Source organism: Lolium perenne, chromosome 3 (genome assembly GCF_019359855.2).
Source record: "Lolium perenne isolate Kyuss_39 chromosome 3, Kyuss_2.0, whole genome shotgun sequence".
In the NCBI taxonomy this organism is placed as follows: domain Eukaryota; kingdom Viridiplantae; phylum Streptophyta; class Magnoliopsida; order Poales; family Poaceae; genus Lolium; species Lolium perenne.
The window spans coordinates 123,639,028-123,651,384 of record NC_067246.2 but is presented as its reverse complement, the minus strand read 5'-3'; the positions used below and the strand labels follow the sequence as shown (position 1 = coordinate 123,651,384).

General features: G+C 44.5%; 1 protein-coding gene and 1 long non-coding RNA gene across 2 annotated transcripts; both read left to right on the top strand.

The window, feature by feature from the left end:
- Window positions 1-263: 263 nt before the first annotated feature.
- Window positions 264-1,019, top strand: LOC127342284 (uncharacterized). The gene is made up of 3 exons (XR_007876497.2): window positions 264-326; window positions 465-583; window positions 812-1,019. It is a non-coding gene; the product is annotated as an uncharacterized lncRNA (long non-coding RNA).
- A 3,624-nt stretch (window positions 1,020-4,643) lies between these two features.
- On the top strand, window positions 4,644-7,602 carry LOC127342282 (F-box/FBD/LRR-repeat protein At1g13570-like). Its single transcript, XM_051368218.2, has 4 exons — window positions 4,644-5,653; window positions 5,718-6,590; window positions 6,676-6,825; window positions 7,041-7,602. The coding sequence occupies exons 1-4, from the start codon at window positions 5,549-5,551 to the stop codon at window positions 7,362-7,364; spliced, it is 1,452 nt and encodes a 483-aa protein (XP_051224178.1). The 5' UTR covers window positions 4,644-5,548; the 3' UTR covers window positions 7,365-7,602.
- Window positions 7,603-12,357: the final 4,755 nt, after the last annotated feature.

Below are 12,357 nucleotides of genomic sequence, written 5' to 3'. Positions count from 1 at the left end.
ATGCTTCAGTAAGCTTTTGTGTGGCTAGGTAGCTGTTGTGACCCTAGCAGGCTTGGTCTGCTGGAAATGGTTGCTCCTACCTCTGGTTCAGGGTGCAAGCGGGAACGGGCCATTCGCGGCGCCGCAAAGATTGGCCCACTTAACAATCTGTGCGGGAGCCCACGGTTAATTAAGAAAAAAAACGGCGTATGCGGGCCGGCCCGCAGTTGCCGCGTAGCGCCGCCAGTCAGCGACTAGGTCATTCGTTTGCCGCTTGCGTTTGCCCAACATCCGCACTGTACCGCTCGGCGTCGTCTACACCGGGACGCAGTGTTCCTCGTCCAATGGTACAACCTCCTCCTCCTCCTCCTCCTCTCTCTCCCTCTCTGTCTCTTTGTACAGTAAACCAATTCCCCATTTAAATTATTTCCCAGCAATTTTATTCTTCCCAAGATTGATTCCTTTGTGAAATTCGGCTGTGTCAGATCTGCGAAGATGGGGGCGATGAAGCAGAGGGTGCACAGGGAGACAGCCAGATGCAACGCGAGCTCACGGAGTCCTGGTGTCTGGTGCGAGCGGGAGCTGCTGAAACGAACCAGAAAAGGTACATATTGCAGAGCTATGAAATATTCATAACATTCAGTTAAAATCATATTTTATACTAATTTGGAAGGGGATGGATCGGGATCTTAATCCATTAGTACGTAAAATTAAACTTGTTCAGTTGAATTAAGGTGCAGGAACTTACTTTTTGTCTGATGCAGCGGATTTACACATGATAAAAGTATCTATCTAGGAAAATTTTCACTGAAAATATCAAATGATAGCCCAGGTGGCCGTGTAACTTCCTGCCGACGTCAACCGCGACAAGAGTGTGGAAATCCACCATTCCCTGAACACTTGGTCTACTTGAAATTTAATCATAATTAGAAATGTTTGCAGCAATATTTATGTGTTAAAATTTCTGTAATTGTGTAATAGAGCATGAACACTTGGTCTACTTGAACTGGTAGCAGCAAATGATCTTCTTAGTTTCTGTATTCACATCCATGATTGGAGTGGATGTAGATGGACCTTTGACCTTTCCTTGTTTGCATTTCCAATATAGGGCTCTAGTTACTTACGTTCGATGAAACTACTTGCAGGTTTTTCACACATTTTTTCCATAAGAAATTTCAGTGTGTTTTTGTAGAACAAATTCTTGGGAATAATTTCCTCTCATGAGTATGCAACAAGTGTTTTGGAATGAAAGTTGTATGGGAAGACCTTGGTGGGCGGAGGAGGCAGTGGGGGGCTGGCCAAGTTGGGCGGAACTATGGAGGCCGGTGGCGGAGCTGTAGAGGCCGGTGGTCTCCTTCGCGCAAGTCTGCTCCAGCAATCTTAGTGTTCATAAACAAGGATCTCACCATGATGTTCATCTTCTAGAAATAAGGAGGCCTGGGTTTTAGAGACATGGCTCTCTTCAATCAAGTGTTGCTGGCTAGGATGACTTGGCGCCTCATTCAAAAACCTTGCTCCGACGTCGCTCTGGTCTGCTCCAACGACGGGGTGGATAAAGGTAAACACTGATGCCTCCTTCATCGGAAGCGATGCTCCAGGTGGGATAGGTGCAGTGGCCAGCGACTGCAAAGGTCGAGTGATCATCGTTGCCTGTTTCCCCATCGACAAATGTCAGGATGCTAAGAAGCTGAAGCCAAAGCTGCTCGATTGTACTACTGCAGTGGCCGCCCTTTGTTCCAAAGAAATATGAGAGATAAAAGTTGTGGCCTGCCTATGATGAGACCAAAAATCTCCTGAAGAACCCGGATGATTTCGAACTCCGGCATGTCAAAAGAGAGTAATAGAGTTGCTGATGCTCTTGCTAAGATCGCTAGGTCCGCAAGTAGCTGTATCTAGACCGATCACTTACCTGATGTACTGTATAATCTTGTTACGTTGAAGGCCACTGTAAACATCGCTTCTGATATGATATAAAGGTCTCTCTTACTAAAAAAAACATTTCAAGGCTCAAGCTTGTTAGGATGATCTCCTCGCGTCCGAGCCCAACGTCTCGAACTCGGACCCTTGACCTCGTCCGCGCCCTGATCGGGGGCGTCCAACCGCATCTGGTTGGTGGGCCCCTGTCGCCTGTGCTATATATACAGTGGTGGGGGCGGTGACACATATCACGAGGTTGACTGGGAATGCCACTCGCCCCACCAACACACCTACCGATCTAGGTCTGCACAGTGCCGACGGGAAGCTCCGCCGCCACCCCTCTCGTTCGACCTCATGCCGTCGCCATCACCACCATGTCGACTCCGACGGGTTCGTCCTCCTCGCAGGGACAAGGTAAACCCCACAGTACCAGTATTCGTTTACAGAGATAGTAGTACCCGCATTAGATCTACACTACATGATCCAAGGGAACTAACAAAGCGTGCCCATCCTCCTAGCATCGTCATTAAAATCACTTCTAAATTGTGTGATTCTCAGTGGTACTATTCTCAATCAAGTGATTCATCATAATCGCAGCACTTATGCCCGTATATTTCTACCTGGACCTCGCTAAGAAACCGAACCAAATCTCGTAAAGAAATCATGCCACCAGCACAACGCAAGGTTTCTTAACAGAAGACACTGCCGACAACCAGCTAGCGGCCAGTGCGCCGAATACTGGTATCACGACTCACGAGAGACAGAGGAGTGCGGGCCAGAGGCTGCCGCTAGTCACACATGTTAATTACTAGGATTCCTGCGGCGGCCCTCCTAACTATGCGGGCCTGTGCGACAGAACGCGGGACTCCCGCAGGCAGTCCCACTTGCACCCTAACCTCCGGTAGTCTTCCATGGGCTGCTAGGTTATTTGATGTTGAGATAACACTGGACAAATAACTGTCCAATAATCTGATGTTTTATCAGGCTATAGGTGCTTCGTGAATATGGCTGGCTAGATAGGATAAATCCATGATGGATTCCTTTGGTTATGTCACTATGTTGACAGAACCCTTGTTCCCTTGGTGATTTCCTTCTAGCTAGGTCACCTGTTTGCTAGCACCAAATGGCTTGGCAACCACATGATGATACAAAGAGGGTTTCTACCCTTCTTTGCTTCTGTGATGCATGTGTATGCTTATTGATGAGCAAAACATGTGTTTGCTCATGATCATGTATGTATACCTCACTCCAGCTCCTAGATTATTTGCTGATGTAGAGGATTTGCTTCTGGTTGGTGTGTGTAGCTTGCCCTCCTCTTCCTGCTGGCTTGTGATGCTTCTCCGTGTGACTTGCTCAACAACACAGTTCCTGTTGGAACTCTTATGGATGGTTTGATGGTTCTAGATGAGTGGAAGGATTTTGGTGTTCTTCATGTTCTTCCCTTTCTAAGGCTCTGGTTGTTCTTACCCTTGGAGATCCTGTCGATGGATTTCTAGGGTTTGGCTGTGAAAAATTTATATATTGCCTCTCCCTTGCTCCTATGGTCCACAACACTTCATTTCCTGGGTGCTTCACCCCTGGCTGTGTGTGTGGACAACATGCATGTAACCTGGTGAGCTGCCTGTGTCCTCTCAGGTTGGAACTTGGGCCCTGTGGCCCTGTTCCTCCGGCAGACTGGGTATTATCCACCCAATTCCATTTTATTTGACTAACTTGCCAAGTGGCTTTGCCACTTGGCCTAATCTTTCTTTTTGTTTTCTATTTTTGCTTGCAGGGATGCTTTGGATGATCCAAGTGAAGATCATTCAAGTATTAATCAAGCAAATCATGAAGATTTACTTGGTAGTTTAGAATTCTGTTAATACTTGTATTTCTTTTATTTTCCTTTTTCCTTTATTCAATTCTGTAATGTGATGTCATGTTATAATTCAATTTTGGATATTGTAAATGACTTTGTATTATGTGTGTTAATCAATAAAGCTCAAGGTTTTCTCTAATGATCTTGAATTATCTATCCATTGTTTTATATTCATATTTATTCAATTGTTTATTGAATTATCCAAATTTGAATTACAATGTTCATAATTAAGGTTTGAATTTGAAATTCAAACATACCATGTTGGAATTCAATCATGCAACTTAAGTTGAGAAAGAATCTATTCCCCTCTCTTCTCGAAAACCCTAATTGAGTTTAGTTAGGTCCAAATTTGTCGCACTCTCGAAACCCTAATCCTATATAGCGTCGAGAGAGAAACTTGTCCCCCTTTGATGCAGTTTTTATATAAAAGCGCGAAATTTCTCCAGATTTTACGATGCAATGCACATCCCTTCCTATATTCTACCCCTCGATCGTCTCTAAACCTGAGATATTACAAACATGAAGAGGAACAGAGCCATCGTCAAGAAGGAGCCGGCGTCTCCACCGTCGACCAAAGGGCGCAGCAGCGGTGCCCTCGTCATCCGCGACCAGCCTTCCTCTCCGCAGCGCGGGCGGAAGAGGAAGTCGTCGAAGAAGGAGGCCGCCGCGGCCGCCATCAACAACGCCGCAAACAAGCTCGCCGAGGAGGAGGCGAAGCGCGCGGAGGAAGCCGCGCGTGGTGGAGGCGATCGCCAGGTCGCTCACGGACCTGGTGCCCACCGACAACAGCCTCCCCGTGGACGCCGCACTGGAGTGGTCCAGGCGGGACTGGGAAATGAGAAATGTGTCGCCTGGGTGCCGGATATCCGCGCCCTTGGCCGCCGGAGACGCCGCGCCGTCGCCACTCGCGTGTCTGGCGGGCAGAGGAGCCCTTGGTCCCGCGCGTGTCTGGCGGGAAGTGGAGCCCTGGATTCCACGCGTCTATGGAGTATTCGGATCTCAGAGTGTGACCACACGGCGGCGGACAGAGGAGCTCGGGGAGACAGAGCACGGCGGCCCTGATCGAAGCCGCATCCCCTACCGCAGCTGTGGTGAAGGTGGAGTTGCTAGGATGCGCAGCGGCGGATCAATCCGTCGTGGTGCTTTGCATTGTTGGAAAATAATTTGGTAGATTTTGTTCGTTCGAAATGAATCACACATACCAAATTTATCTCCGGCAATTCAGGGATTTGTTTAGGCCGAGATGATTTGCTCCCATAAATCTCTGATACTTGGCCATCGCACGCCATGGGTAAACAGAATTGTTTGAGCCCTGGAGGATCACGACTCGGAGACTCGATCAGGAGAAGAATTGGATCACCCTTCGGACTCCCTTTGTCCGTCGGACTCCCTTTGTTTCTACTCTTGTACAGTAGTAGAATAAAAAACTCTCCAAGGACCACAGCCGTTTCCTGGCGGTATCTCTGCAACCGAGAGCTTGATTTCGATCCCTGGATTTGCTCGCGTCCAATTCCTCTTATTACTAGACAAATCCTCTCGACCTCCCTGATGAAACACCATTGTACGGACCACCCGATCACCAAAACGCTGACACCGTCTTACTCGACCCTCCATAGCCCAAGCCATTACAGGTTACTTGTCCTCCCTCGTCCCTCTCTCTCTCTCTCTCTCTAACTTATGGTTCATTGATCAAACGAGATACCTCTGCATGTCTATCATCAAAGTTCTGACCCTCGTGATCCGTTTGTTAATACCAAAATAAGAAACTCTACCTTGTTAATTTTCAGGTTAACAATGATCAACCATACAGTGTGCAAAATAACTTCCTCAAATCATATCAGTGGGAAACCAATCTTTAAGAAAGCGAGGCCAAACGTTAAACTGGAAGACCTTCCACAGGTATGTCAAATTTTCTTTTCGGTGTTAATTCTGTATAGATGAAACCTCTAATCTTTTGACGCAGGATCTGCTGTGCACCATATTATCAAAGTTGCCTGCGAAAGAGGTTTCAAGAGCTACTGTTTTATCAAGCAATTGGAGATATATCTGTGCTATTTGCTGCTACAAATTATGTTTCGCTGGTGCTACCGGGTGTTGCCGTGATACTTTTGAAAGAAAAGAATACCTCCAGTACATGCAGAAGTTCATCGATGATGTCAATACAGTCGTGCAAAAGTGCCATGGCAAGTTGCTTGAAGAATTCCATGTCAGATTCGAGTTTGATGCAATGCTGGTTGATCCTCTAAATAAATGGGTTAATTTTGCGGTATCATCACGGACAAAGAGCATAGCTGTCAATTTACGACCTATTAACAAGAGACGTACAGATGTTGATCGCTACACATTTCCTTTTCACCTTTTGGATAATGGAAGCAACATGTCTCATCTGCAGTGTATACAGCTTAGCTTTGTATCTTTGAGACCACCATCTGAATTCAGAGGTTTCCCAATCCTGAGAAAGCTTGATTTGGAGTTTGTGGATATCGCTATAAAGGATCTTCAAGTTATATTGTCCAATTGCTATAATCTTGGATGGCTGAGCTTAGTGAGATGCTTCCTGAATGGCGAACTAAAGTTGGATCGTCCGTTGTCCCACCTTCGACACCTAACAGTTGTATACTGTAGGGTGACCAGGATAGAATTTCATGTTACGAAGCTCGTTACCTTTGTATACAATGGACCCATTGTTCCTATTTTCATTAATCAAGATTCTAAGCTTGAAAATGCACATATATGTTTTGACAAGACAAATTTTCAAGATGGTGCCAGTTCACTCCTCAATGGTATTCCGAGCGTTCAAAATCTGACACTAAAAATTTTCGACCAGCGCTTAGAGGTTTGCTCCTGGATTTCTATTGATGTTACCATTAAATTTATGTAAACATCATCTTGCTGATCATGTTTACTCTTTTTTCTTGCAGAAGGAATCACTGTTGAATAGCCCAGGCAAGTTATCCCGTCTTAGGTGCTTACAGTTGGTAATGGGATTAGGAGTTCAAAATATCGACAAACTTTCTCGTGTAGTTTCCATTCTGAGGGCAGCTCCGCTTATCGAGAAGTTGGAGATCAATGTAAGTACTTTTTTTCTGACAATAATGTAAGTAGTTTTCTCGATTCTTGTGTCCCATTCTATTTGCTTTTAGATTCTACCTTGTCTCTGTTTGTCATTGTAGCCTGCTCTTCACTTCTTTTTTGTCATAGGCAATTGAGTTGCACATTAAAATTCGAGTGGGACACATACCGTTCTGTACTCCTAACATATATACTACATGTTTGAATCCTGCAGTTTTTTCCCACTACTCACATCTGTTTTGCGGACAAGGATGCTTTGGGCAAGCAGCACCTTCAGCTGTGCGAATATAATTATCTGAAGAATATGCATATGACAGCATATAAAGGGACAAGAGGTCAACTTGAATTTCTTCTGCATGTTGTGGAAAATGCCCCTGCGCTGGAGGAATTAATTGTGGACACTGCTATGCGGGATTATGAAGATCAATACGCAGGCCTATATTGCAGAAAGAAAGCATGCGCAGAGCGCGCTGTGCAGCATGCTAGATCTTGTCTCGGTGGAAAACTTTCAGCAAAGGTGAAACTTTGTGTTATGTAGGTAGGGCTGCTTTAGTCAGCAAGTTTGTGCGATTGTCCAAGGGCTGTTGTGCCTGTTTCTGTTGAAAAATTGCGCCATCTCTATGTGAGGCTGTGAGAAGTATTTGTGAATGAAACAAGTAATATGGGTATGGTAGCTAGCTTGGCTAGATAAAGAAAGAAGTTAGTTTCCACCTGCGCAGATTTGAAGCAGCCTAGGTGACACGTTCTATTTCAGCCTGTTTGGCAATTTCAGAGTATCTCCAGTCCAGTCGCGTCCCCAAACAAAACCGCGCCGGATTAAGCGTTTGGGAGTTTCGTTAGTGCCGCGTTTGGGGGACGTTGCTCCCCAACCACGTCCCTCAAACGCCGCCCCCAAACATTAAAATACTCTTTTTTATTTTTTTGTATTTTTATTTCAATAAAGAGAAGTAATATCCACAAACTAATACATAATTTGGAACATGATTTTCCAAAAACTAATACATAATTTGAACCACGGTGGACACAAACATAAAATATTGCAAAAAAACTAAACCTAACTAGGACGTGAATCGAAGGTTTCCTGTGTTCGCTGCTAAGAAAGAACACTCGAGGGCACACCCAGTCACCCAAACTGGAAAATCCAGCGGGAGATGGTGCCCTTGTTGGTTCTACCGAGGACGAATAGACAGAAACCTCCGTGCACGTATTCGATGCAAAGAAACAACACTCTTCATCAGTTGTCCTCCTCGTCGGTGCTGTCGCCGTGGTAGTCCCGGCGGCAGCGCGTCTCGTCGAAGACCTTGATGCTCATGTCCCTGTCGCCAAAGTAGGAGAACAGGAGGATGAAGCCGGCTTCGAGGCTGTGGTGGCGCGTGAACTTCTCCCAGCCGATGTGGAGGTACATCTTGCCGCGCGCATCGTAGATCACGTCGACGATCCACCGATAGTAGCCGCACGAAGCCTCCCGCAGATGCATCATGCCCGGGCGGTCATCGCCGGTGACGTACTCGGCGAAGGAGTCCGACAGCCTCTGGATGCCGTGTGGGTCGCCCTTGAGGACGAGGACGAACTCGAACAGCATGCCCGCCTCCACGTCCATCTCCGACGATGAAGACGACGGCGTGGCAGGCAACGGCGAGCGTGCAGCTCTGCCGCGGCCACGACCACGACCACGACCGCGAGATCGGCCTCTGCCTCTCCCAGCCATGGCGTCGACTCTTGTTGAGATGGTGGCGGCTAGAGTTGGGGAGAGAGGCGCTAGGGTTTGTGTTTGAGAGAGACAATGAGAGGCGGCCCTTTTTTATAGTCCGGAGGGAGGCGGGGGAGCGGTGACGCTCATTAACCGAATCCCCTCGCTGGCTATCGATCGCTCGAGCAATCACTTTCCGTGGCGCGGAAGCGCTCGAGCAGCGAGTCAATTCCCTTTTTATCATCTAGTGTTTAATTACGTTCACATGTGTTCACACTAACAACTTGTATTACTACTTTGCAAGTTGCATGCAGCCAAGAGTGTTCACACTGCATGCATGCACATGCACAGATCATCTCATGGATTTGCATTTAATGAGCCAATTTTTCAGCACGCTTTCGTAAGTTGTTGCATGCATACACATAGCATCTCACTCTTTTTCTTCAGCACGAGCCAGACTCTCAATTCTCCTTTTGCAATTCCCTTTTGGGTTTTTTTCGTACGGTAATTCATGTTCAAAGGGGTTCTTTTGCAATTCCCTTTTTCGGGCCAGTGGTTTTTAAGGGGGGAAATAACGGGTGGGAAGATCCACTTGCAACTCAAATGAACTACCACTTGCTACTCAAATTAAGTATTGTTTTAAGTTGTAAGCTAACTAAAGTTGCTAAAATATTCTAAATGAAATTTACTTTTTTAGGGTTGCTAGGTATTTATATTTACCGTTGATAAATAACGGGGCACCGGGTTGATAACTTGTAAACAAAAAAAAGAGTCGCTACATATTTTAAATTAAATTAAATTTTTAGGGTTGATATTTATTTATATTTACCATTGATAAATAGCGGGTCACCGGGTTGATAGCTTGTAAACTAAAAGAGAGTCGCTAAAATATTCTAAATGAAATAATTTTTAGGGTTATTATTTATTTATATTTACAGTTGATAAATAACGAGGCACCAGGTTGATAGCTTGTAAAATAAAAAATGTTCGCTAAAATATTCTAAATGAAATACTTTTTAGGGTTGGTAGTTATTTATAATTACCATTGATAAATAACGGGACTCCGAGATGATAACTTGTGAACTAAAAAGAGTCGCCAAAATATTCGAAATGAATTTAGATTTTTAGGTTGGTAGTTATTCATATTTACTGTTGATAAATATCAGGACATTGGGTTGATAGCTTCTAAACTAAAAAAGATTCGCTAAAATGTTTAAAATAAAATTAACTTTGGGGTTGATAATTTTATACATTTTACCGTTGATCACTCAAGTACGGAGGGTTGATTATTCAAAACAGAGAGGGTTGATAACTTTTAGTCCAAAAAAAAAGTTTTTTGAAACATATCAACATGGGTGCTACTTTTGAAGATCTCGTCGAGACAGATTTATTAGTGAAAGCGAATCTTAATTTAGAGTTGTCGTTTGAAAGTTAAAACATTTTAAATTTTCAAATTTGGAAAAGATTCCACTGACATCAGCAGATTCGTTTATTTGTGCGTGCATGCAGAACTTTTCCTCAATAGCCTGCACCAGGTTGATAATTTTATAGGGATTTCTATTTTCGTGCCCTCGGGTCCTTAGTTGTGCTCAGTTTTCCCCAGCTCCTTAGTTTTTCCTCAGTTTTACCCAAGCGTTTGTCTGAAACCATCACACGTGATGTAACGGCCGGTTGCCCGACGGTTGACCGTTATCTTCTGACTAGTGGGGCCACGTAGAGCCTGCAAAGACACGTCAGACCATCCATCTTTGTTTAACCGTAAGCATCGCTGTATCCCTGACCAAAACGCGAACGAGTGGGGCTTCGGTATATCAAATGACAAGTGGGGCCATGACGCTGATACAAGGGGCAATACACGGGTAGGATTAGATTTTTAAACAGGGCTCTACAGCGATGGCACGGAGGAGGTGGCATGCGGGGTGCCGAGATGAGATCGACGTCCACAAAGAACTGCATGAGGCGAGACCAGACGCATTAGATAGATATGAACTAGACGCGTTTAACCATGCAAAGAAGAGAAGAAATGGTCGACGACATCGACGACCACCTCAAAACTTTGACTGACCGTGTCGGACACGAACGCGAGCAATGTAGAGAAAACTAGTGTCTCTCCTTTCTGGCGTGTATAGGTGGGTGCTAGGAGAGTGTGGTGGCGAAGGGAAAGACCTCGCGGCGGTCTGTGGCGTCCAGCATAGCGGGTCGGCGTGGCCGTGCCCACAGCGGCGTGCATGCATGATCGGCATTGGCATCAGCATGTACGTTCGGCATTGGCCTCGGCGGTATCTCTGGTGTGTCAGTGATCGAATGAGGGGACGGGATTGAGGGTGCATCCCGACGTTGACCTAGCAGTGGCGGCGAGCATAGCCGTTCTGACCATGCCGATATCGGCATCGGCATCGTTTGGAGGCTGTGGTGCTCGAATCAAGTTGGGATTTGTTTCTTGTAGGCCAAAATGAATTTGAAACAAGTTTCATGTTGAAGGTTAGGTAACGAAAGTTTGTAACTATCCCAAAATTATACTAGCGCCATGGTGAGGTTCTTTTTGATAGAGCTATACGGTTGGGCAAACTTTTTTGACACTTTTTAGATAGGGTTCCTTGTTGTTACACGTATGGCATCATGTATGGAAAATTTGGGGTCATTTGGAGATGTTCGAAAAAATCACTTTGCTTAAGCGCATGCCGTTTCGTCTCGCTGAAACCAGCTTTTCTAACAAGGTGATTTTTTCTACCTTCTCTAAATAACCTCAAATTTCATACAGCTGATCTTCTATACATAGATAGATAGATTGTTTCGTTTTTACATTTTTCGAACTTTTTATTTCCCTTTACAATACCCAATTGATTTTCAGGTCAAAACCTCGAAAAACAGCATCATGTATGGCATCATTTTCACCCTAAATTTTCTGAAACTTTCCCTTTTAGATATTCCTTGTTGTTATAGGTATGCCATCATGTATGCCAAACTTGGTTAGGTCTCACTGAAACCAGCTTTTGTAACAAATTAGGTTTTTTCTGCGTGAAAAGTAATGGCTACAACAAATTGTTGATGGTTTATCTTTTTTTGCGTGAAAAGTAATGGCTACAACAAATTGTTGATGGTTTATCATTTTTTGCGTGAAAAGTAATGGCTACAACAAATTGTTGATGGTTTATCATTTTTTGCGTGAAAAGTAATGGCAACAACAAATCGGTGATGGTTTATCATATTTTTTGCGTGAAAAGTAATGGCAACAACAAATTGTTGATGGTTTATCATTTTTTGCGTGAAAAGTAATGGCTACAACAAATTGTTGATGATTTATCATTTTTTGCGTGAAAAGTAATGGCAACAACAAATCGGTGATGGTTTATCATTTTTTTTTGCGTGAAAAGTAATGGCTACAACAAATTGTTGATGGTTTATCATTTTTTTGCGTGAAAAGTAATGGCAACAACAAATCGGTGATGGTTTATCATTTTTTTTGCGTGAAAAGTAATGGTAACAACAAATCGGTGATGGTTTATCATTTTTTGCGTGAAAAATAACGCCTAAAACAGTTTATAATTTTTAGCGCGTGAAAAATAATACAGAAAACCGCCCTTCAGCATACTTAGAGGGTGGAAGCTAATTAACCGCCAACAGAGAGAGAGAGGGGTTATCCTGCCCGTTCCCTATATCATACGATCAACGGTCGGTGGGCACGATCCGCGTGACATGGGCTAGACCAATCAGAGCGATGATGCACGTCTGCGAGAATTTGTGAAGAGAGAGGGCAAAACTGAGTACTATCAAGAAACCAAGGGCACCTGAGTAGTAAATAGACTAAGGGATTCAAATATGAGATTTAAAAAATGGAAAA